At 37.6% G+C, this 27117-nt stretch overlaps 1 protein-coding gene across 1 annotated transcript in view; it reads left to right on the forward strand.

Moving 5' to 3' along the window:
• Positions 1-27117, forward strand: part of INO80 (INO80 complex ATPase subunit) — a 63993-nt gene that overhangs the window by 23770 nt on the left and 13106 nt on the right. Inside the window, exons 17-30 of the mRNA XM_032229424.1 lie at positions 194-278; positions 627-744; positions 2010-2095; positions 3610-3777; positions 5105-5238; positions 5549-5616; positions 7002-7095; positions 8208-8385; positions 9036-9173; positions 19808-20033; positions 21855-21982; positions 24126-24220; positions 25279-25351; positions 26922-27080. Of these exons, the coding sequence (XP_032085315.1) occupies positions 194-278; positions 627-744; positions 2010-2095; positions 3610-3777; positions 5105-5238; positions 5549-5616; positions 7002-7095; positions 8208-8385; positions 9036-9173; positions 19808-20033; positions 21855-21982; positions 24126-24220; positions 25279-25351; positions 26922-27080 (1750 nt within the window). The remainder of the gene's footprint in view (positions 1-193; positions 279-626; positions 745-2009; positions 2096-3609; positions 3778-5104; positions 5239-5548; positions 5617-7001; positions 7096-8207; positions 8386-9035; positions 9174-19807; positions 20034-21854; positions 21983-24125; positions 24221-25278; positions 25352-26921; positions 27081-27117) is intronic.

A 27117-nucleotide genomic window follows, 5' to 3' on the forward strand; every position in this document is an offset into this window, starting at 1 on the left:
TGAGCTGCTTATAAATTGTTCGTGTTACATTGTAGAAGCGCTTTTAGAGACAGATTAAATGGAAGTAAAATCTGCATAGTATTTTATTTTACCTAGAAGTCTTATGAATTAACATTATTTCAAAATAAGACAAAACAAAATTCCTTTATTGCCACTTGCTAAATCAGTTTCTTCAAAATCTGTTGGTATTTAGCGTCCGCTGGAAAATTTTACTTCAGTTCCAATGTCGAAACAGACTATTGCTGACTGGAACACCCATCCAAAACACTATGGCTGAGGTATGCATGTTTTGTTCTCATGTTTGGTTTCTATAAATAATAGAAATTTAATGTTTCCACACATGATTGAGTATAATCTGTGCATTTTTATAGTCTTGCCTGCCTCTTTCTGTTTACTTTGTGTCCAGAGGTGCTCAGAAAATCACATTCCTCAATCTATTATCAGTTTTTGATGTAGTTTTCACTGTCATTGTTACTGAAAGATTTTCTGAATTGTTAGTCCAGTTGACTCATGTTGACATTTTTGGAAAGAAATTTCCTTGAACCGTTTTAATATATGTAAGAAATGAGTTTTAAGATGTATTAGTTAATGGGGTATTTATCACACTTTCTTCTTTGCTTTTGCAGCTCTGGGCTTTGCTTCATTTCATTATGCCAACATTGTTTGACTCCCATGAAGAGTTCAATGAATGGTTTTCTAGAGATATTGAAAGCCATGCGGAAAATAAATCTGCCATTGATGAGAGTGAGTATGCATGGTTCAGTATACTTTGCATTCAAATTCTACAACTTGAGCAGAATTGCCCATGTATCTTAATAACCAGTTGTTATAAGTTGCTTAGAACATTTGAAGAATTGCACTGAATCAAATTAAAGGCTCAGGTAGCTCATTGTTCTGATCTCTCATTAGCTAACCAGATGCCCATGGGGGGTTTATAACCAGGTCATTTATATAATAGTACTGTTCCATTCACCTTCTGCAGCAATTAGTATTGAAAATATACTGCTGCCAATATTTAAAGTAATATTTAGAAATTATGACTCACAGCTCTGTTGTAAGTTGTAATGGTTGTTCAGTCACTTCTGGCCCTTTATTACCCAATGGACATTATTTCATCACGATAGTTACAACTGCTTCTTTAAATTTTTATAGATTCATGCTTTTGCCATCAGTATGAATATCTATCCATGAACTTCCAGACTTTCTTTCAACTGTTTTTTTATTTTTTTCAAGTATATAATCTTCTCCAGTGTCCTTTTCTTTTGCTTTGTGTGTCCAAAATCCTTAAGTTTTACCTTCACTGTTAATGTTTTCTGTGAGCAGTCTTCCAGTTTTACTTGAGCTAATATTTTAAATGATTTGCTTCTTGTTGTGTATGGTATTGTCAACCATTTTTCCCAATATCTCAATTCAGAGGCATTTGTTTTTCTTTGTTCAGCTATTTTGATCATCCACCTTTCACAATCATGTCACAGTTGGGAAAACATGATCTTGATAATACATACCTTTACTATCAGTGTGATATTTTCACACATTAATATTTTGACGATATACGTTTTGACAAGATCCCATTTTCAGCCCTAGTTGTGACTGTTTCTTTTTTCATGGCTATAATCATTATGAACACTTGATCCTAGGAAGATAAAGTTTTTAGTAGCTCAATGTCTTCCCTGCAAACATGCATTGTGTTGGCATAACCTGTCAACATAATTTTGGAACTTTTTTAAAAAATTGCTGAGCAACAGATAAGCTTTTTGCCTTCAACATGAGATTTCTTAAGTCTTCCAGATATCAAAGTAGAATGCTCAATATAGCTGACATTGTTGATGTTTCTACCATCAGTTTCAATTTCAGTTGCTCTAATCCTAGTACTATTCTGTTCATAGGTTAAATAAAGTGCCAGTATATAACTATGGCAGATTCTTTTCCCAGTTTTGAGCCAATCATTTATAACAGAGCATCTTTAATATTAGATAAATGATTACGGAATGTTTTTCTCTCAATTTCAGATCAACTGTCACGTTTGCACATGATCCTGAAACCTTTTATGTTGAGAAGAATCAAGAAAGATGTAGAAAATGAACTGTCAGACAAGGTGCCAATCAAAATAATAATAAATTCTTTGGTCCTCTTGTTTTCCCCTTCCCCATTATACATCAGTGTGTGATTTTTCTAAGTGATGTGAAATCAGCATTCTTAAAAATGCTTTTTCAATATCTATTGAGTTTGAGCTAGACGTCCCTTCAGCTAAATAATCTCCTTCAGCTAAAGATATCCCTTTAGCTAGATAATCTGCTGTCTTGAAGAAGGGAAAGCTAATTTCATTTATTTTATATTTCCCCTATAGTACTCTGTTGCCCCCGAAAACTGGCTCCAGGGGGAAAAGAAAATTGGCAAAAAGTACGTCATTTGACCAAAGTGCATCTCGGGATCCATCCTTTCTAGAGAAATGATAATATTTCTCTACTTTCAGACCTTGTGTATCTGCATAAATAAATATATTTGACCATACAATTAATAAATCAGAATAGTAAACACCTTAAAGTCAAAGTCAGTAATGTCACCAACTAATCCTTTCAACCCAGAAGCACTTTAGCGCTCCGACAGGACTGTAATAGTGGTAGTACTACTTCTGAGTGTTTGTTAGGTGCTTGATTTTTATTTGCAGTGATAATCATTGCAATGCAATGGTAATATTTTACATAATTAAGTTTTTAAATAACTCAAATTTTCCAATATATGCAGTTTTGATCATTTTGATCACGCATGGTGATTATTACGTAGATGATATCCTTAGGGAATTCTTGATCCATGAACTGAGCACATTTTGATGTATGATTTTTGCACTTGTTCTGCTGAAGTGTAGCAAAGTGTGGGAAGGTCAACAGAATTGACACAAGCTGACTACCTCCCAAATTGGACATAAATCTCATCAAAATCCTCTACAGGATGTCCCAATACTTTGTTATTCTCTTAAAAGAATTCATGGTTGTAAAGTTTGTAATAAGAATAATAAGAATAATAGCAAACCAATTCAGCAAATTAAGAAGGAAGCAAAATAAATCGTAAGAGTAATAAAAGAGTTGTGGAAAGAGAAGGAGCAAAAATCAATCAAATGAGCAGAATCTCCATCCAGTTCCATATATCAGTAGCTGAGAATATTTCTGGGCTTTATACTTGTATGCTGTTCTGAATACTCCAAATAATAATAATATTATTTTTCTGAATCAATTTTTTTAATCATCAGAAAATATATCAGTCAGTGAATATGATACACAAATCTGTAACAAAAATATGTCACTTGTAGACTAGGCTAAATCATACAAAGCTGTGAAGACGTAACTTTGAAAGTATCAATCCAGCTTTTCCTTAAAGAGAACTCGGACATCATTACTATGTTATATAGTAATATTCCATAGATTTTTGACAGGGTTTTTCCTATCTGAATATTTGTAGCTAAGAATATTAATTCTGCATCCCTGACATTACAGTGAAGATTTATGGGGAAAATCTCTTAGTCCCCAAAATTACTTATGGATTGTGTTTGTGAACTAGGATTTAATATAATGTTCTGTTGGCAATAGCTTAATCTATTTTCCTCTCTCTTAGATCGAGATTCTTATGTATTGCCAGCAGACCAGTCGACAGAAATTATTATATCAAGCTCTGAAGAATAAGATTTCAATTGATGACCTTTTACAATCCTCCATGGGAACTACTCAGCAAGCCCAGAACACTACTAGTAGCCTTATGAACCTTGTCATGCAGTTTAGGAAGGTGAGTTTAGAAAAACCTATCGTTCTGAAATGCTTGTCTCAAGAAAACGTTTGTAGCTTTTACCCACATTCCATAATGCATGATTAACTGATTACGTTTGCTTAACTTACTTAAGATCTTCCTCCTTTGTTTTATAATTTGCAATGGTAAACTTGCCACTTTGTGACAATATAGTCTGTTGGAAAATTGAGCATTTTGGCAAGATAATATATAAGTATGGAAAAGGCAACTCTGCCTATTCTAAAAGAATATATGTTGCAAATTATAGTTTACAAATTGTTTACAACAATCACTGTAGAATAGTGGTTAGATGTTTAACTATGACTGAAAAGACTCAGATTTCAATTTGATTGTGAAGTTCTCTGTGGCCTAATATCTGGACCGATTGCACTGGCTTGTTTAGAACTGGTTCATAATTGGGAATCACCTGGATTGATAGCTCCTTTTGTAATCCAACCTCTCAAGTAGATTACTGCAGTTTGCTCTATCTGAGGCTGCCCCTGAAAATGATTCGGTAGCTATATAGTGTCTAGAAGGCACGAGCTGCCCTAAAAGGACACGACATGCCCCTACACCAGAGGTGCTACCCCTCCCTGAACACCCCATACATGCCAGAAGGCAGAGACTCAAGAACTTGCAGGTGCTTCTTGCTTCAACCAGCGAATACTATTACTCTGTGAGTTGTACAGGTTGACAGTTGGCTTTGAGGTGCATTGGTTGTCACCTCCAAAGCCTACATATCTTACTGCTCTCAGCATTATCTGCCCTTCCAGTAAGATCAGGATAGAGGGCTCTCTTTGAGAATCTTACTTTGAGAGATACTGTCTTCAGGGCTGCAAAAGTGAACCTTCTTTATTACTATCCTCTGCAACAACATTTCCCCAGAATTAAAGAATTTTCAAATTTATCAGGATTTTGTAGCAATTATATGAAGCCTTTCATACTGGACATAAATATGGGTTTCCGTACAATAAGTGGTTATTTATATTATTGTTTTATGAAGTGGGAATATATGATGTTATTGTTATGTTGTTTTGCATTGTTTTATTCCTTTTTACTGATAAGGTATGTATGACTGAAGTGTATATAATGAAAAAATAACTTACCCTGATCTGCCTTACAGGGTAAGGGAAATAATCCTGGTTTAAATGTCTGTTTTGAGGAATAGAAGTGTAAAAGATTAAATCCTGAAAATTGTTCTTGTATTTTTCCAAACATGTAGGATAATAATTATTTTTGTAATATTATTACAAAACATAATTTTATTACAAAATCTTTCATTATTATTGTTGTTATTGTAATAATTAATTATTACATTTCCATACAGGTCTGCAATCATCCAGAGCTCTTTGAGCGACAAGAAACATGGTCTCCATTTCACATTTCACTAAAGCCATATCAGATTTCAAAGTTTCTTTATCGTCATGGGCAGATCAGGGTGTTTAACCATTCACGGGACAGGTAAGCAGTATTATATAATGTTCAGTTTTTTCCAATGCAACCTATGTAGTCAGGGGAATCTCTTCAACTATTGCTCTTAACAAGAGATCTTTAGTTCCTTCAGCCCCTTCTAATGTTATGCTAACGTGGCTCATAGCTTAGCTGTATAGGAGCATAGTATATACTTCCTGGCTTCTCAAGAGAATGATTTTGGCTAATAACGTAAAGACAACAATGTCCCACAATTCTTGGAGCATTGATAGGTGACAAAGCAAGTTTGAACTCAGTTAATATTTACATCCTAAGATTTTAAATCTTTATTAATTTCCAGGTGGTTGCAGTTTTTACTTTCTCCTTTTGCACCAGACTACATTCAACAGTCTCTGTTCCATAGAAGAGGTAAGTTAAAGGACTGGGAGAACATTGAGATGAAATTAATTCATATCACCTTACCTAAAATGATAATAACATAGCTTTTTTCCTCTAAACTTATATTTAAAATTATATGGACAATGGTGTCATAAACAACTTAATTAGCTTATTTCACAATTGAACTGATCTCTATTTTAGCATTTCTAATACTCAGATTACTTAAATCTTGAAACATTGTTTTTTATGTTATCACTGTCCTTTTCCAGACTTTCCTCATGCTAATTTTCCTTTCAATATTTACCACTTTAATTGATTTTTTTAAAAAATATTTCAAGTTATCAAAGTTGTTCTTGAGATTATTCTTTGAAGTACTGAATATGATAATGAACAAATACCTAAATCAGTTACATACCTTTTTACAAATTGTAATTACTCCCAAACTGAATTTATACTATGAACAGCACAGCTTCCCATTATTTGACGCTTCATTTGGTTATTAAGGTTATTAAGGGTAATGTGTAATTATTCTTAGATGTGCTATGGTTTAACCCTGGTCCTCAGATTTTTTATAATGGCAACGTATTTTCCCTTCATACTTTTTCCAAAACTTAATTAGAAAATTTGTGTGTGTGTGTGTGTGTGTGTGTGTGTGTGTGTGTGTAGAGAGAGAGAGAGAGAGAGAAGGAAATGATGTGCAGTTATTGTCATCCTGTTTTATATCTCTTTATGCGCCTATGGCTTTGTTGCCTATGGGATGGAAAAATGTGTCCTTCCATGCATCTCGTTCTTAGTGGCTCTCTTTTTCCTTCTTTAGCCATTTTCTATTATTCCTTACTAATGAGCTTTGCATATCTTATTCTTGTATTAAATGTTCCTGCTGATCACAGACCACTAATATCGCTGCTTTTCAGAAAACATTAATTTTCATAAAAATTAGGCTCATGTGATCTTCTGCTCTAGAGAGAAGCTACAATACAGATATTCTTTGTTTTCCATAATTGGGACCCTAAACTTGTTGAGTGGAGCAGTCGCTAAATGAAACCACAACTGGGATTGTGGTTTTCTTCATCGTTCTTTCGCTTTACAGACCTGAGAATGTTCTAAATGTGAGGATTGGTTGCAAAATTACTTTTCCATCATTTCCTAACTGCAAATGGTCCCTTAAACGAGGATTACCTGTAATTGACTGGGACAAAGTTGTGATTAATGTTCCCTTTTTAAGATCTTTTTTTTAACTTTTATGCAGTAGGTTGTTTTAATAATCAAAGATAAAAAATGTGAAACAAGGGAGAGATGCAAATGTTTATATACAAGCCCAAATTGTGTTTTCCTCTTGTTACTTTTTATAAAGTCAGTGTGGCACCAGTTCTTTGCAGGAGCTCATTTTAATCTTTGTTACTTATATGTTATAGGTGCTGAGAAAGGGAGTTGTTTCTCTTTCCTACGGTTTATTGATGTTTCTCCAGCGGAATTGGCAAACCTTATGCATAAAGGGCACCTAGCCAGGTGAGAAATATTGAACTAATAGCACAATTGATTTAAGTAATTGTAGGAATAATTTTTCAAAAATTATGAATACAGTGTATTGCAATTTTTTTTTGGGGGGGGGGAGAAATACCCATTTCTTGAAGAATATTTATTACAAATATCTGGATACCACTTAAACTCTCATTTCTATATACTTTAAAAAATTGTATTTGAATTATCAATTCTTGAAATTGAATAAATATGCGTATCGTATGAATGTAGACCAATTATAGCACTTGTGCACTAATGTCCCTGTAGATCTGGGCAAAAAAGGAATAATTTACACATATAAGAAACTTTCTTGTACAGTTTCTTTTTAAATAATTAAGTTTCCAGGCTTTTGCTTGCGTGAGGCTAAACCATTCTGAATCATTATCAAAAATGTACTGTTGTTCTTTATAGAACTGTATATTTGCTAAACAATATAGATCATTCACTATTTGCTAATTTTAAAATTACCTTTCTGCTTATAACACTTGCATATAACATTTCATGTATATGACGTTGGACTTCAGAATTAAATAAGGGCAGATTGAAAGGCTAAGCATTATGCCAAAATAGCTGTTCCCTCATATTCATGTTTAAAAAATAATGATTCATTAAGCAATTCCCCCCCTTTTTTCATAGTACTTGACTTAACAACTGCAATAACTACTGCAAACTATGTAGCTCAAGCCCCAAATATCTGTTGCAAGGCAAAGCAGTTGTTAAGTGAGTTTTGCCCCATTTTATGGCCTTTCTTGCCACAGTTGTTAAGCAAATCACTGCAGTTTTAAAGTGAATAATGCAGTCATTCACTGAATCTGGCTTCCCCATTGATTTTGCTTGTTGGAAGCCAGTTGAGAAAGTTACAAATGGGGATTACATGACCATAGGATGTTGTACAACTGTCATAAATACATGCCAGTTGCCAAGCGTCCAACCTTTGATCACTTGATTATGGGGATGCTCAAATGGTTATAAGTGTGAAAACCGATCAAAATTTCATTTTTTTCAGTGTTGTTTTAATTTCTAACCAACTATACAAATGATTGTAAGTCGACTATTACATTCCTGTTCAAAAGGTGTGAATGTATACTTTCCCTCCCTAGATGGTTAGCTCTTTTCCTGTCTCTGAAAGCCGCCTACAGGCTCCACCACTTTCGATTCTGGAAGGAGCCAGAAAAAGAAGACCAGCATCAATCTCGGTATCTGAAGAATCAAGATTTTGTGCTGGATGTCAGCTTCCCACTCTCCCCTCTCAACTTGCACAGCTGCACTTTGCTGCAGGTATGTAACATCTTCATCTCGGTGCTAGGGAAAATACTTTTAATTCAAAAAACCGTCAGGACTTCCTGCTAATAAGTGAATGTCCTCTAACAGTCTTAAATTTTCCCTACTCATAAATTTAAGGCATTCCAGAAATCTCAGAATTAAATAATCTGTTCTACACGAACATGATAAGGAAAGAAAAGCTGTAGCAGATAGTTTAGTTCATCACACAGACTTGTATATCTAAGTAGTACTTGTGGTGAAACAACTCTTGTTTCAATATTCAACATTCACCCTCTAGGTGTCAATCTCCCTAACTGCATGGAGCACAGGAGCCAGACACATAGAATGACATTAAGAACCACAATTCCCTATGTGCAACAATCAAAACTGCATGTTGTATCAAAGAATCTTAATATCTTTCCTATCAGATTCTTTTTAGGAGTGTTGTATTGTAATGTTGCTCCATTTTTTGGAGCTCTTTATCTGCTATAAAAAGAAACATAAACAGAGACCAGTGGCTTTAGAATGTCAGAGCAAGATAAAAGTTTCATACTTCAAATGAACATATTTGGACATTGCTCATTTTTGGCATTTCTTAGAACAGAATTGCTGTGGTAAAACATTGTCCACATTTTAGAAACCTTTTTGAATTTTATCGTTTTTAGGGCCTTGTATTCACAAGCCACTGTAAAGCAGTAATTGGCCACTCGGATTACATCGTTCATCAACAGCCAGCTACCTCATGGAAACAGTATTGTCAAATCACAGAGCTGCCGTCCTTTCTGTCCGTTGTGAGCCCACGGGTAAGTCTTTGTTAATTTTTTTCAAACCCATTTTGAATATTTCTATGCGAGGAATTGTAGCACTTTTAATCTCAGAATGTAAACTTATAAATGTTCTTCAAAAGACAGCTGTTTTATTCTTTTGATCATTTTGGTGGCCATTTTATGTTCCTCTTCCTGCTCTGAATATCTATTCAGATAGGCCATACATAGGTCACTATGTGATTTTTTTAAGGATACTGCAGTCATTCTGATAGAAATATTTTGATGTTGATGCCTTTTTTTGAAGGCATTTTGTAATAGGCTGACCTTTTTCACAACAATCTCACAGACCCTTGATACTTTTGTTGAGATGCTCAGCTCAGTTATAATTTGCTCATTTTTCAGCAGCAAACTATAAAGTTAGCATTTGTAAAGACTATGGCTAAGGTCATGTTTTTATACACAGCTGCAAATAAATATGAGAGTTTATATTAAGTATCTTAAGTTTTTAACTTCTGCAAAGTAGGAAAATAGTGCACACAAATTTCCATAAGATTCAGTATCCTTTTTAAGTCTTGGGTCTGTCTGTCTAATTATTATCAATAAATCATAATTGATGTTTTTAATAATTCTTAAAATCTGAAGAGTATCTACTTAATTCACATGTTATCTCTGTTTGCTTGCTGCAACAGTTTTAAATCAATTTCTGAAATAGTTTTGATGACTGAAGCACTTAACATTATACCTAGTTAGCTCCTTATGTCAATACAATTGAAATCCATAATCTGCTCTGGAAGGAAAGTTCCATTTAGAGGGGACACATACAGTAAATGGGATGGAATGGAGAAGGAAGGTAGGGAGGTGGGTGGGTGCACAAGTGGCCCCAGTTATACCTAGGCTGGGGGTGACTACTCCCAGGCAGGGATGGGTGCAGGAATGCCCCTTGAGATATGGCAGGCTGGAGGTGGCTGCTGCCAAGCGGATGAGGATTTCAGCAACTTGTGATCTTCCCTGCCAGCTTCCCCATTGACTTAGCTTGTGGGAAGCTGGCTGGGAAGGTTGACATGCCCACAAGATGCTGTAACCATCATAAGTGCAAGTGGGTTGCCAAACACCCAAATCATGAGTGCTGGGACATCTGTAACTTTGAGGACTGGTCATAGGTATCTCTCACTCATCACTGTTGTTATTTTGAATGGTCATCGGATGAGTGGTCATTTATTGTTCCTGTCTTGAGTAAACATTTGAGCATTCCTGTAATCTCTGTTCATTCACATATATTTAAAAAAAACTGTGATTTTGAAATACTACTCTGATTCTTTTTTTTCATAATGAAAAATTGGATAGTATTGTTCAGTTGGAAAGTTATGGTCTTAATGCAGTTTGTGAAAGCCGTTTGAAGTTATGATTTCTTAGCTGTAGATGGCAGCATTGCTTTGTATTGTCAGATGCTACGCACTTTTTCAGTTCTGGGTTTAGAGCCAGAAGTAATTTTTTCCCAGCATTCTTTTCATTAAACTTCTCTTTAAGATATTTTGTATTTCCATAATATCTATACATTTTTCAGAAATTGCTTTCAAGCCAGCATAATGAGAAACGTGACTAAAATGTGATCGATAATACTAATCTGTGCTTCTAAATTCAGGAAACTAAAACAAGGGCATCAAATCTATAAATGATAGACTTGGGAAATTGACAGTAATCATTAGCTTTAATAGTAATATCATGGATCCATAATTATTTATTTCTTCATTGTGTTGTGTTAGTTTAAGTTATGTTTTTACATTTATTTTTGTTGTACTTAGCTGCTTTAAACATACAATTCTGCTTCCTAACACTTTTTCTGTTAGGAGATGGGGCTTAAGTTCCAGGTCTAAAACAAAGCTCATTCAGACTCAATTTATGATTCAGATGACTAAGGGCTCATGAACTACATTAATTCTGGGTTCACATGCAAATATTATATGCATTTGAACTGCCTTCGGGTTCCCATCAAAATAGGAATACTCATCCCAATTCCCCCCCCCCCAAAAAAAACACAAAATTCTGTGTATACTGTAAATTAGACTTTTAGTCTCAATAATTTAATCTGTGTCCCACTGAAATTATTTTTGAGTCTCATGATACAAATATCACTGATTTACATTGATCAATATGTATCATCTCTTCAAAGTATTAAGAAAGTAGAAGTATCCACAAAGAAGAAGGTGTTTTGTTTCAAGCTCAAAACAAATATATTATAACTTGAAAGCTCTACTGAACTATTCTAGGGAGACCATAGTTAAGCAGAACAAAAATTCAGAATATTTGGCTGGTTCCAAGCTTTGGCCAAAACAAAATACAGAGAGATGAATATGCTATGCTTAAAGAATCAATATGATCTTCCCAGAACCTGCCTTTCTCTATTTTCCCTTAGATCGAAGAGAGCATTTTATGCCCCCCCCTTCCCCCCAGGCCACATCCGGTCCTTTGGCTGTCTCTTTCTGGTCCATGTGAGGTCAATAGGAAATTAGAAACCAAATGTAAATAAGTGTACGCCATGCACACAATACAATTGCATTGCTTTTATTTTGAAGGGGACTGTTACTTTTTTCAATCTATCCATCTTCAGGGTTCTGTTGGTTTGGCCCTCCACCACAGTCCCAGTTTCTCATCTTGCCCCTTGGGAAAATTTATTACCCACCCCTGCCTTAGCTGCTGTTGCTGCCATAGTATTGTTAGATGTGTTAGATGCTGTTGGCATGATGTACCCAACCTTTCTACCACCACTTTGATCTTCCCAGCATTATACTTCTCTTCCCCTTAACTGTTATGCTCCCTTTTCACAACTCTGTAATCCCTATTCTGGGTAGAGTCGGGACAACTGGATGGATTTGAGCATTTATTGGCCGGTTAGTTAGTAGCAGATATTTTTCATTGTGCTTAGGAGAGAAACATCTGCAACTACTTTGGAATGAACACTCAACTTTCCGGTTGAGAGGCAAATGTCTTCTCTACTAAACCACCATGTTATTCATGCCCTTAACTGTTATGACTGCCTTGAATCCCCCCCCCCCCCAAGAAAAAAAGAAAATCACTTCTGTCCTGAACATAAAGCATAGCATACATGTTTTAGCCTGGACATGTTTCACCAGAAACTAGCTCTTCTGTGACCTTTTTTGAACTTCTCTTTTTGGGAGTCTAATTTGGTTGAAATCTCTTCTTGTGTTCTCTCCCCTCCAGCAGCACAGTACAAATTTTAATTAGAAACTGCTTGGTATCTAGAGATGTAGAGTATATCCAAGTATAGTGATGCTACCTTTGTCCTTCCATGCCTGTTATCAATGTTACAATGCAAAAATAAGAGTGCAGCACGATGTCATGACATACATATTATTTTGGTTATCATCATGGCTAACTGTGCCTGCAGATGACAGCTATTGATAGAGAATAGGAGTTATTTGGAGCTTATATTCAACTTTAATGAAAATGTGTTTATATCCTCTGCCTCATTGGTAGATATTGTATTGTATTTTCTAAGGAAAACAAAGAGCATTTCTTCTTGTACTATGTTGTCCTGGCAGTGCAGTTAAACGTATTGTGTATAGGTAAAGATAGGGTAGGCATGCTCCAGATCCCTTCCCTGAAATTCTGCTAGCTAGTGGAAACTTGGAAGTATGCCTTTTCCCTAGTTGCCCCTACCCTGTGGAACAGCCCCCCTCTATATCATTTGGCAGATCCCACCCATTTAGCCTTTCAGAAGTCCTGGCTTTTTACTGAGACGTTGGGATAGGACAGGAAAAAATGGAACGATAATTGGAGGTAGATCCAGAGCATCCTAAGGGGATAATTACAATACAATAGCAGAGTTGGAAGGGACCTTGGAGGTCTTCTAGTCCAACCCCCTGCCTAGGCAGGAAACCCTATACCGTTTCAGACAAATGGCTATCCAACATCTTCTTAAAGACTTGCAGTGTTGGGGCATTCACAACTTCTGGAGGCAAACTGTTCCACTGATTAATTGTTCTAACTGTCAGGAAACTTCTCCTCAGTTCTCAGTTGCTTCTCTCCTTGATTAGTTTCCACCCATTGCGTCTTGTTTTACTTCAGGTGCCTTGGAAAATAGTTTGACTCCATCTTCTTTGTCTCCTCTGGTCCTTCTTTCTATTAAACTAGACCAGTGATGGCGAACCTATGACACGCGTGTCAGTGCTGACACGCGTAGCCATTTGGGGTGACACGCACAGGATTTCATGCGATTCATCCTCGGCTCCTGCACGGCCGCCGAGGATGAAAGAATCTGTGCTGGAGGAACGGGGGGGCGGGACGTGTGATCTCCCCCGCCCACACTCACTTACTGTATCGCCGCCGCCCCTTTCTGAGCGCAGGGGCTGCTGGTAAGGCGTGCATGCCGTGCGCACACACGTCATCAGCGCGGCGAGGGAGGACCCGCAGGAGAGGAGCGCGGGAACAGTGCGCGCCTCTCTCCAGTCAGGCCGGCACAGAGAGTCTACTCCTGGGACTGTCGGTTACGACCGCACCACACTTATCTCAGTTCACGGCAGGGCTGTGGAGTCTGCTGCTTCCAGCTCCACGTCCTCATCAACATGCCGCTCCGGCCCACCCCCGCTATGAATATTCATATTCTTCGCCCTCGCGTCACTAGGAATATTCATAGCAGGGGCGGGCTGGAGCGGCATGTTGATGAGGACGTGGAGCTGGAAGCAGCCGACTCCACAGCCCTGGTTCACGGCACCCCAAACAAGTTCAATAATATCAAGGGCAACATACGAAATCGACTGATGAACAAAGAAGTTACTAAGCAGGTATGTTAAATAATTTGTTTTTGGTTTATTAAATACAATTATATATTGCAATTATACATTTTTGTAGTTTAAACTATAAATTGCGCAAAATTATGTTTTTGTCGAAGTGACACACAACGCGAGTTATGCTCGATTTTTTGCCGATTTTTGACACACCACGCCAAAAAGGTTGCCCATCACTGACCTATACTGTACCTGTGCATTTTGTTTTTGTTGCCTAAATGTAGAACCTTACTTTTTTCACTATTGAATTTCATTTTATTAGATAGTGCCCAATGTTCAAGTTTGTCAAGATCCTTCTGTATCTTTAGCCTATCTTCTGGAGTGTTGGCTATTCCTGCCAACTTGGTGTCATCTGCAAATTTGATGAGTTCCCCATTTATTCCCTCATCCAAATCATTGATGAAGATGTTGAAGAGTACTGGGCCCAAAACAGAGCCTTGGGGTACTCCACTGCATACTTCCCTCCATGAAGATGCAGTTCCATTGAGGACTACACGTTGAGTGCGGTTGGTCAGCCAGTTACAAATCCATCTGGTGGTGATGCTGTTTAACCCACATTCTTCTACTTTATCTAGTAGTAGGTTGTGGTCTACCTTATCAAACGCCTTACTGAAGTCCAAGTAAACTATATCAACGGCATTCCTCTGGTCCACTAATTTTGTCACATTATCAAAGAATGCAATAAGATTAGTCTGGCATGATCTGTTTTTGACAAACCCATGTTGGCTTCTTTGTTTGCTTCTAGGTGTTCGCTAATTCGTTGCTTGATTATCTTTTCCAGAATCTTTCCTGGTATTGAAGTCAGGCGTATAGGTCTTTAGTTTCCTGGATCTGTTTTTTTCCCTTTTTTCCAGTTCTCTGGTAGCTCCCCGGTGCTCCAGGATCTCTGAAAGATATAGTTCAGTGGTTCTGAGATCTCGTCTGCCAGTTCCTTCAGAACCCTGGAGTGTAATCCATCCGGTCCTGGTGATTTGAACTCGTCTAGGGTAGACAGGTGCTCACTTACCAATTAAGATACAGTTTTTTGTTTTATCATTTTACCATGTAATTGCTTTATGTTTTATATTTCCTAATTATATTGCTGTCATGAACCACCCAGAATTGTTTAAGAAAGGTAGCAACAGAAATCAAATAAATAAATAAATAAATCTCTGTTAGTAGAATGAATTTCCGTAATGGTTGTAAATAGTTTTTTTTAATGTTTTGAAGAAGAGATTGGACAACTATTTGTCTGAAATGTTATAGCATTTCCTGCTTGAGCAGAGAGTTGGACTAGAACACCTCTAAGGACTCTGTTATTCTGTTAAGGACAGGGTCACTCTTTCAATTATTGATTTCACTTTCAATAAATACTTGCCTCTTCTATCTTCTTCATAATATGTTTCAGTGAGTTTAAGAAGGTATGGAAATTCTGCTTCTTATCCAAATAACTGAATGATATGTGACAAATTCTTTTAATTCCTTTATTTGGTTGTATGTAAAATTGAATAAGTTAAAGAATAGTATTCTAAAATAAAGTATTTATGTCCATGTTCTGACATCTAAACAAGAGACTCCCTTATTAGTAAACTTTTGATGAATAACAGAGTTTTATATGAGAAACATATTCTGCTTCTGCTTGGCTAATATATAAATATAGATTCTAAGTCCTGATTGCACTGCTCTCTTTATCATTGTCATTGTATCTTATGTCCATCTTGTTGTTGTTTTGGCCTTCAGCTTTGAAAATATATGTGTTTGGGAACAATAACATGTTGTACAGGATGATATCACAGACTTGCTGTTTAGCCTGTTAAAGAGAGATAAGAGAGGTGTGTGTGTGTGTGTGTGTGTGTTTTAAATAAAAGCAATCTTGTCTGTTGGAACATATTCCTTATCTGGAGACTATTCAGCCACTTGGAGAGTTCGCTGTTTGTTGCTATCTGGATGAAGCAGAATGTTAGGCGAAGATTAAAATGATGGAGATGGTCCAAGATGGTTAGCTTGATATAAAGTTAGATTCCTATGTTGGCAATACATTTATTTTAGCTAAATAATTTACACTGAAGTTGTCAGCGAAGAAAGTTGTAAGTACAGGAAGATAAACTCCTGTTCCAACTTATTTATTTATTACAGAGTTTTAAAGAATAGCTGATTCTTTATGATTTTGGGTGCTTTACATAATTAGTCAGAACAATAAAATAGAGAAACATGATGATTCCTTGTCTCCCAAATGAAATGGCATAAAAATTGTAACCACCCTACTACTGTGGGACCTGGGAGGATAGCCAGGTTTTCGGTTCCTTTGGAAGATAGGGGCAAGAGTCAATTAAAACAGTATTTGCAAAGTTACAGGAGATAAATCAGTACTTCCCAAAGATTCCATAATAGTGGTATGCTCATAGGATCACTTGGCAATAAATAAATAATAATAACAGCAGTGTTGCTGTTACAAAATATTTATTTACAAACATTTTGTATTCATAAGAGTGTCGGGCTTTGGAAAGTTCATTGCTGCCAAGACAAAGATTTCTTGTTGTTTATTGACTGTTTCATACTCGGCTCAGATCACATTTATGAAATTGGGTTTTTATGTAAGCTAAATTTGTATCATATTGAAACTATGGCCCTACTGAGAACTGACCAGAGCAATTCAGGATCCTAAATCACTGAAGTGATCTTTGTTGAATAACAAGATACTCCTCAAGAAATGATGTATTGACATATGTCATTCTTGAAACCTTTCTTCCTCTCAGGCTTTATGTGATTTTACACGGTATTTCCATCATTATCATCTTTTATGTTCAAAATAATTTCTTTTTATAATTCTCTTTTTATTCGATCTCATTTTATGCTATTATTATGCTATTTAACATGTTGCTCATCAAACTCCTTTCTTTGTTCTGTAATTTTTTGCATATTTTAAGATACATATAGTCTTGGATTCTGTTCACTTAATTACATGCTTAAATCTCAAAAGCATCAGATAAATAATTCCATAAAAAAGAAAATACCTTTATTACCGTATATACTCGAGTATAAGCCGACCCGAATATAAGCCGAGGCACCTAATTTTACCCCAAAAAGCTGGAAAAGTTATTGACTCGAGTATAAGCCTAGGGTGGGAAATGCAGCAGCTACGGTAAATTTCAAAAATAAAAAATCAGTGTTATTTGAAACTCAAAGTTATGTTTATTCAAGGGACCCGCTTAATTAAAGTGTTCTATAATATCAGTATGACTTATAATACTGCAAGTCTGCAATATTAAAATACTTGTATAGGGGATCCCCGGGATCCCCCGAAGAGATCAAATCACAACCAGTATGCCACCTTCTTGGTATATTGTTTTTATTTTCACTGAGTTTTTAAAAATGAGCATTATTTCATCCTTTTTTTCTTTATGTTTGATTGGTATCTGCAATTTGTGTTAATTCTGTTCATACATATAATATAAATGAAAAACCCAGCTCTCTTAAAAAATATTTTAAGTTCTTTCTGGTGCTCCCTTTTAGAATTGGCCAACTAATATTTCTGTTCACCCAACTAATGTCAGGCAGAGTTAACTGAAAAAGTAATTTTTCATGAAAGGACATTTTCCTAGGATTTTAATTGTTCTTACTGTCAGATTGCTCGTTATTTCCAGCTTGAGTCTCCTTCTGACAAGTTTCCATTGCTTCTTGTCCTGTCCTCAGGTGCTATTGCTGCCGCCGCCTCCTCCTCCTCCAACAGCACCAGCACATTTGCTGCCCAGCGCTACGGCTGAGGTGAAGCCGCCAAAGCTCCCGCTGGCGCCCCCGCAGCGTTGGGCGGATATCCGGCAGTGCTGTTGGAGGAGGAGGAGGCGAACCAGCCTGCCATCGCCGGCCACCGCTAGCCCCGCCGCTCTTCCCACCCCCTTCCAAGCCCCACAGTCCAGCGGATGGAGCAGCGAAGCCCCGGGGGTCTGTAGAGATTGTCAGTCATCCAGGTCACGGTTGTCCTAAAGGTGCTTTTTCAGGCAACAACTGGGCTTTCTTGGGTTTTTTTGGGAAGACGTTTCATCCAAGAAGCTTCTTCAGCTCTGCCACTATCCTACTTCCCCACTATCCTGTCAGAGCTGAATGGTGAGAAACGAAACGTCTCCAAAGAAAAAAACAATAAAGTCCAGTTGCCTCCTGAAAAAGCACCCTTGGGTTGATCAGTGATATTGAGAGACACGCTGCATTTACCTTTAATTTTCTTTCTTCTAGCCTTCTGAAGCGGGCAAACAACTCAAGAGAAACTTTTGCAAATTCATACAAGTCCGAATTTACATCATAAAGCATTGTTCTTCCACGTCGATGAAGTTTAACTCTGGCAATTGCCTTATAATATATTACTTTCTCCGGTCTTATTGTTTTTGCTGGGGGGGACGGGGGACGAGTGTTTAACAACGCCACCCGATAATCATTTTTTATTGTGCCCCACCCCTCCCCTACAAAGCGAGTCTGCGCGGCCGGTGGAGACAGCCGACCTCCTTCCTAATCAGGAAAAGTCAGGCGCGTCGAAACTTCGGTAGCTCTCCGCGCTTCCTGCCATGCTCCGAGCTGCGGCTCCTCTCTTCGCGGCCTCCGACGCACCGAGAGCGGGAGCCCTCCAGCCGCCCAGGCCCAGCCCCTTAGGCGGTCGCCCGCTGCGATAGCGAACAAGTGCAACCTCTTCCTTCGGCCGGACTGGGCTGAAGCCGCCGCCGTCGCGCGCTGCTGCTCTTCCTGCCTCCGCGCTTGCAGCGGTAAAGGGCGGCGGGGTTGGTGGAAAAGGCGGAGGCGGCGGCGGAGGCGAAGGGAGGGAGGCGGGGAGAAAAGAATGGCAGCAGCCGAGGAACCCGGAGCGGCACCAGCAACAGGGAGCAGCAAGGCCGGCGAAGGGGAGCCGGCGTCGTCTTTCCAGAGCCGCCTGTGGAGGAGCCTGCAGCTGGGGGGCAAAGGCAAAGGCAGCAGCAAAGCGGGAGCCGAACGCCGCAGTGCGGACACCTCGTCGTCGCTTCCGCGGAGTCGCGCCGCGGAGCAGCCGGCCAAGGCGGACTTGTTAGCAGGGGGCGTCGTCGTCGGTTCCAGGTGGGGCGGCTTGAGGCGTCGAAAACACGTGCTGGACCGCGTCTTCTCATCCTCTCAGCCCAACTTGTGCTGCTCCTCGGCAGAGCCCCTGGAGGGCGTGAGCGCCGAGGCCGGCTCTGCTCTGCGCCGCCTACGCGAGCATCTCCTTCACCACTCTCAGGGCAAAGGGGGACAGCAGCAACAGCAGCACGGCCGGGGGGCTGACGACCCGCCCGCCTCTCCTTCCTCGACCTCTTCGGCGGCTGCCCCCGAAAAGGAACGGGTAGTAGGCGGAGATGGAGCCCTCAAAGCCGAGGCGCGGGAGAAGCCTCCGCAGCCGCCCCGACTCGGAGCTCACCTGTCCCATCAGAAGAGCTCTTCTCTGCCCGGCAACTGGAATCCCCTCTCCAAGGGATCCCCGTGCAGAAAATGCGGGGAGCAGCAGCGAAGCCCCGGGGCTTCGCTGCTCCATCCGCTGGACTGTGGGGCTTGGAAGGGGTCGGGAAGAGCGGCGGGGCTAGCGGTGGCCGGCGATGGCAGGCTGGTTCGCCTCCTCCTCCTCCAACAGGCAACAGCACTGCCGGATCCAGTTGTAGACTCGAGTATAAGCCGAGGCGGCTTTTTTCAGCCCAAAAAGTGGGCTGAAAAACTCGGCTTATACTCGAGTATATACGGTAAGCCTTAGTCTAGTATTTTGTAACATTTCTTGTGTGAACTCTCACTTGAATTAATCAGCATAATTATTTCGCTTCTGCATTCTTTTTCTAAGGACCAGTCTTAGATATATTTTTTTCATAAAATCTAGAATAACTTTAGCCTTTTGATTCACAGGTAACAGCTGTTCCATTGGATTTCTATTGCAATGATCGCAGTGCAGAATATGAGCGTAAAGCACTTAAAGAAGGAGGAACTCTTGAAGCAAAGCAATGTGTGTTTTATGGGGCACCTGAACTAGTAACCAGCTGGCTAAAACGATGCTCTCAGTTGTTTCCTGAAACCCCAGGAGGACTATTGGGGCTCAAACCTCCAAACGGCTGGTCTTTCGTCAGGATACCAGGTGGTTTACAATTTTGTAATTCAGTATATATTATTATAGCTAAGAAAATAAACTATTGCCTATACCATAACAATAACTGAGTTAGGAAATGAATTATGTATTTTAGGGAGAGGCTTCTTATAAAGTTAGGAAAAATATGAAAATAACTTTACAGGTTATTCTCTTCTGACATTACCATTATGAAATTATGAAACTTTCCCCCCACTCTTCTGTGCTCCGATTTACCCTGTTTTCTGGCACTACATTCCATTTTATTTATTTTGTCATTTGTACTCTGTTCTTCCATGCCAAAGTCTACTCAAAGCTGTGTATAGAATAAACATTTTCTTGAGCAAGTATGCAATGAATTTGAAAAGAGATATTACTTGATGCACATTCACATACATGCCACTTAGTAAATCAATGTTTGATATGTTAATACATTTGTTATGTTTTTGTAATATCAAATTATTCCTGCAGCTTTTTAATCAGTTAAGACCAATGAATATATAATAGCTGACTAAGATGAACTTTTAGCATTGGGAATAAGTGGGTTTGAATAATGATCTAAGTGTAAAAACAAGAATGGAATAAATGTATCTTAAAATCAAAAAAGAAAAATTTAAAAATGGTGCCTAGTACTATCTCCAGTTTATGGCTGGCACATTTTGGATGGTATTTTTTTTTAACTGAAGCAAAATATCAGGCATTTGGTAGCATCTTTTCCATCTAACAAATTCTGTTAAAAGGCATTAGTACATTACACTACATTAAATAGTGCACATTGGGAGGTCTTATTTCTGTTTCATTGAGTAAAATACAAACTTGTAATAAAAATTCTCCTGTCATATTTTCTCATGATGTTTCAAAACATAGTTGTAGTACAAAATTAAAATAGTAAAACTGCAGAGTAAAGAAAACAAAACAGGAAGAATACTAAGCTAGGACAAGTTGATATTAAGCTAAGTTATGGGCGTTTATTGAGAATTGTAAAGAACTATTACAAAAGAAATAGCACAGAATTAAATGCAGCTATCGGTGGGATTATGCATGGTGGTAAAATTGAATTAAAGACCAATTCAGTATAGATGTTTAACTCAAGATGCAAAGTTGCAGGGATTATCCAAGTGAGCAGCAAAACAGCTGCTGTTGCAGTTAACTCTGCCCTTCTCTCTCAATCACTGTTCCCTATTACGATCACTGTGGGAATCTCTTAAAGCTTTTCCTGTTCTTTGAAAGAAAAATGGTCTTAGATTAAATGGCAGGAAGTGTCTGAGTCCTTTTTGCATCGATAAAAAGCACCAACTTCACTGGCTGTTTACTATGAGAGCTAGCTAGTTCCTCACTGACCCCATTGTGCCCTGCAGACCACTGTGAGAGGAAGGCAACTGCTGAAAGCCAAGTTTTAGCATTTTTGACTATCTGTTTTTATATGGTCTTTTTTGCACAAAGAATAAGAGCCTAAATTCCCCCTAATTTCAAAATCAGATTTAATTAAACCCAACTAAAATTCTTTGAATGAACTGAAGACAGACTGAATTATTACTTAATAATACAAATTTGTCATGAGGCAGATAGATTGTCTTTGTTAACTATTACAAGTATTGTGCAGAAAACAAAAGGACTTTGATTTATAATGTATATTTTTACACTGAAGAATTACACAAGTCATTTTTTACTGGAAGCAGATAAAATAGGGTCAAAAGGATAAAGCCTTCCCCAGATAGTAGGTTTTTCACTCTTTGAAGGCTACCTCCAGATTTAAGACATGATATTAGTAAACGTAATTGAATTATATGTAACAAGACAAAAATCATGTTATATTTTTCTTTCTTCCTTTAGACAAAGAGAGCTTGATCACAGACAGTGGAAAGCTTTATGCTCTTGATGTTCTATTGACAAGGCTAAAATCTCAAGGACACAGAGTCCTTATCTACTCTCAGATGACACGGATGATTGACTTATTGGAGGTAGGAATATCACCTTTACAGTGGGAATGTTAGACTTCATGGCTCAGGAAAATAATAGTGCTTTATGAGCAGAGTTATCTTATTGCTGGGACAGAATTAGTACCGGTAGCTATTACAATGAGATTAATAGTATAGGTAGGTAGTCCTCAAGTTACAACCATTCATTTAGTGACTGTTCAAAGTTATAACTGTAAAAAGTGATTTATCACTGTTTTTCACACTCATAACTGTTGCAGCCCTCCTGCGGTCATGTGATCAAAATTCGATATTTGGGAACTGACTCATATTTATGACGGTTGCAATGGTCCAGGATCAAGTGATCACCTTTTGCAATCTTCTAACAAGAAAAATCAATGGGGAAGCCAGATTCACTTAACAACTATGTTACTAACTTCACTCTTGCAGTGATTCACTTAACAATTGTAGCAACAAAGGTTGCAAAATGAGGCAAATTCATTTAACAACTGCCTCACTTAGCAACAGAAATTTTTGGCTCAGTTATAGTCATAAATTGACCTTGAACCATAACTATGTTTCATATATTCAATCCTGGCTGTTTTCTTTTTATTAAAGAGCCAGTGGATTATGTTCTAAATGAATTGCTTTGATGAACATTCAGGTATTTATATTTGAGTTGAATATTTGGGTAGTGTACAGATTTTTATTGTCTTTGTCATTCCCAGTGGATCAGAGGATGACTCAGTGTTTTAGTTGCCTCAATAAACATTTTTTCCCACTTAAGATGGATTTCATTATTTTAAAAAAATTAGTGTTTCTGATGTCACTCATCAGGCTTAGTGAAAAGATATTCAAGTGATTTTAATAGAAACATTCTATTAATATTTTATCGGTCTCTCTTTTTTCTACTGTTTTGGTAAAAGTTCTTTGAAGCAGCGTAATTACTATTTTGTTGTTAATATTCTGAATACTTAACATTTTTTTTAAAAAAAATAGTTCAATTGCCTAAGTGTTTATTGGTCCAGATATTGCAGATGAGCTAAAATGCTACATTAAGCCTTAATTAGCCTCATCTCTTCTCCTTATTCTATGCCCATATTCAGCTCATTTAAGATAAATTCCCTGGTATGCATCTTTTCCTCAGAGAAAGCTTAACATATTTTCTGGTAGGTGATAACAAACTTTTGGAATCTGTAAAATTAAATATTGTCATGCAGTGTCTACCTTCTACAACACTATTCCCAAGAGAGCCATCTGGCCTCTGCCCCAATTCTATTTAAAACTAAAATATGGTTTTTCCACCAGATTGTAGTTTAGGGTATATGTGAGTTGGTTATCTCATTCTGCATGTAAATTGGAATGCCCCCCCCCCTGTTCTGGAGCCCCTTAATTCTTTAATTTGTTATATTGGGTCTTTCTGTTTTTAATGTTGTATGTTGTCCAGAGTCTTTATGTAATCAGGCAGCCCTATAAGTTTTATAAACGTATATTTGCTAGGTGATGTATCTCGGGTGTTCCAGTAACCAAATCTTGTATAGGCATACCTTTACCTTTACAAAAAGATGACTAGTTTTTATTTGAGTATTAGGAAAAGAGCACACCTGGAGTACCCTGTTGTGCTCCTTGGTAATGGTAGCATTAAAAAGCAGCTTCAATTGGCAGAAATTTGGGTTGGCTGTTTCAGTGAAATCCTGTATATTCAATATTCTATTTTATTTGTAGACAAAGTTAATTATTAAAATGGATAATTTTAAAGCAAATCCACTTTTATAAGTAGAAAAATATTTTCAACCCAAAACCTAATGTGGTTTGACTTTAAATAAGAATTTGTTTTTATTTTGGGTTTCTGATTTTGGTGTAGGTAACTTAAAAAATATTCATAACCTTGACCTTAAAAATGTTTTTAAATTTACCCTAAACACCATAATATGGATTTTGTCATTAAAGGGTTTTTTAAATCAATAGAAAATGTTCATCTTCTATGATCTTTCATTTAACTTGCATAAAATACAAAATAAAAACTATTGTGTTCTTGGCAGTCAGGTTTCATTTTGCACATTTTTAAACTAAGTGTTACTTCCCAGCACAAATACTCATAATATTTCATGCAATTCCGTTCTCTAGGAATGACTATAAGTGCTACACATTTCAAATAGACTGGAGTTTCTTGTTTTTTGTTGTTTAGGAATATATGGTTTATAGGAAGCATACATATATGCGGCTAGATGGCTCCTCAAAAATTTCAGAAAGAAGAGATATGGTAGCTGACTTTCAGAACAGGTATGTTCCCCCTTCTCATATTAAATATAGTAATGATGTGTTGACAAGTGTTTACCTAACTCCCAAGGAAGAAGCTTCCACCCACTACATAAAATCCTTGTGTTGACACTTTTCTATTTTGCTGAATGGGCCAAAGCTCATTGTTCTGTTTCATTAACTTATAAAGGGCTTCTCTGATTCTCCACTTTTATTACATTATCAATCATTCTAACAGCAAATATGAATATTGTGACTATTGAGAGCCTCTGAGAAGGAAGAGAGGAATGTCAGTATATTATCAAATATATGATTTGCAGAACTACAACTTTTTTTAAAAAAACATCATGCAGTCAAGATCCAGAGAGCAATCCAGTGAAGGTAGTTGCATAACCACTATAATAGTGACATGAGGAATATTTGAGCTTAGTGCTACTGTAAATTTGAAATGCCCCATTTCAATATTCGAGATTGTTGTTTTCAGCTTGCCACAAAAAGTTGATTTGGGTAGTACATCTATCCCCCCTGCCCCATTTTTGTTACTGTTAAAATAAGAAAAATACATGTGTTTTGTTCTGGCTTAGCATATCTACAATATTTTGTGTCTTGAATTTTCCACCAGAACCACAAATAATGTAGAAACACAGGAGCCAACATTTCAGACTGTCCACTCTGTTGTTATCACTGCAATGTCACTGTGCTGCCTGCAACACTTAAAAGCCCCCCTCCCGCTCCCCCAAAAATATGTTTCATAATGGGAATTCAAGGTAGAAAGCAATTAATGAAAGATACTACAATAGTTATTGTATTAGGATGTGCTTTCAATCTAATGTAAAATTTGACAGAAAATCACAGGAGTTAAACCTATTATTTTAAACTATTACTTGAGATGGGAGAGAATGTTTACCTGTAATAAATGCTTCTGCATTAAATGGAGCTTACTCCCTTTTATATGTATTTAGAACTCTAGCCTACTCTGTTTTATTAGAATAATATATATATAATATTTGGTTTCCTGACTGTCATGATGTAATACTTGTGCAAATGATTATTACAGCTCTGTTTCTTTTTCATTTCTTTAGGAATGATATTTTTGTTTTCTTACTAAGCACGAGAGCTGGTGGTTTAGGCATTAATCTTACAGCTGCTGACACAGTAAGTAAACAGATTGGTTTGATAATTTTGTATAATTGCACTCAGTTGACATTAAAGTAGGAAATCCCATTAATTAAGAGTGCAGACCTACTGTATATACTCGAGTATAAGCCTAGTTTTTCAGCCCACTTTTTGGGCTGAAAAAAGCCGCCTCGGCTTATACTCGAGTCAGTGAAAAATTTGCCCGAAATGGAGGAGAAAAAGGGGCGGGGCCATGCCACTGGGTGACACTCGTGAATGGCCCAGTGCCCCTGTGAGTTTCCCCTCCCTCTGTGTCAGTTTGCCGCGCAGCGCGCACCGCACCATCCCCCCTCCTCACGTTCTAATGTAATGCAGGGCTGTCTTACGATTCCCCTTCCTCCTCCTCCTGCCGCTCTGCAACGATGTCCCACCTCCTCCTTGTTATGGCAAGCAGCCACATAGCGATGTCCCACCTCCTCTGGTACAGTGATCCAATGATAGGAATCACTGTGCCATGTGTCATAGGAGGCGGGACATCGCTCCCGCGGCTGCACGGGACATCATCATCACAGCGGGACATCAGCATCATGAGGTGAGTGAAGTATTTCATTGAATACACCGCTAGTTTACTGTTTTTCTTTGAAATAAATATTCAAAAACATTATTGGTATCTATTTTTATTTTTGAAATTTACCGGTAGCTGCTGCATTTCCCACCCTAGGCTTATACTCGAGTCAATAACTTTTCCAGTTTTTTTGTGGTAAAATTAGGTGCCTCGGCTTATATTCGGGTCGGCCTATACTCGAGTATATACGGTAGGTATTTTTCAAGAAAAGAGCTGGAATTCATCTCATTAGTGTAGTAGCATATTATTTCCACTATACATTTATGTGAATTATAGTATCAAATTACACCAATACCAAAAATGGGAATTTTAATATGAAAAGCACTGCAACACAGAGGATGTATATGCATTCAATTTACCCAGTTCTCAGTAGTAACACTTCTTTCTCCAGCATTTCTATTATATTATTACAAGTTACATTAAGGCAAAGTAAGATATATATTTTTTGCTCGTGATGAACAAGCAGGAACAACTTTTCAACATTTTCTTCCAGAATCTGAAGAATCAATAACAAAATAACAAATAACAAATAATAACAAAATGCTTAATATCTAAGAATCAGCATAACTCCCTTTCTCCTGTTTATTTGTACTGTTCCAACTAACTTCACCTTCTTTAAGGTGAAGAGATATAGTAAGTAATGTTCTGGTGATCTTTCGCTCCAGTACGTAATCACCAAATATCATATAGCCATTTCTTCTATTCTCCATGTTTTTGAACTGATAGAAATTCTTTACTGACAACAATCACAGATCTGCCTTGATTTTTTTTCTGAAGTGATAAATGTGTCATAGCAGAAAAAATAAAATAATGTGCAGCAACTTGCATCTTCCATGTATTAACTTTAAAACAATGAAATTTCATCCGGAAAACTCACTAAATAGACCAGTATCCTTGTGAATAATTTGAAACATAATCCCTGTAGTGAATCGTAAGATTGAGTTAATTTTGTATATGTAACATGTTTAAAAAATGTCCTGACAGGTCATTTTCTACGATAGTGACTGGAATCCAACAGTGGATCAACAGGCTATGGATCGAGCTCACAGGTTGGGTCAAACAAAACAAGTCACTGTGTATCGACTGATTTGTAAAGGCACTATTGAGGAGCGCATCTTGCAAAGGGCTAAAGAAAAAAGTGAGGTAAGAGACCATAATATTAATTATGTACAGTATGAGA

Source organism: Thamnophis elegans, chromosome 1, assembly GCF_009769535.1.
Source record: "Thamnophis elegans isolate rThaEle1 chromosome 1, rThaEle1.pri, whole genome shotgun sequence".
NCBI lineage: Eukaryota > Metazoa > Chordata > Lepidosauria > Squamata > Colubridae > Thamnophis > Thamnophis elegans.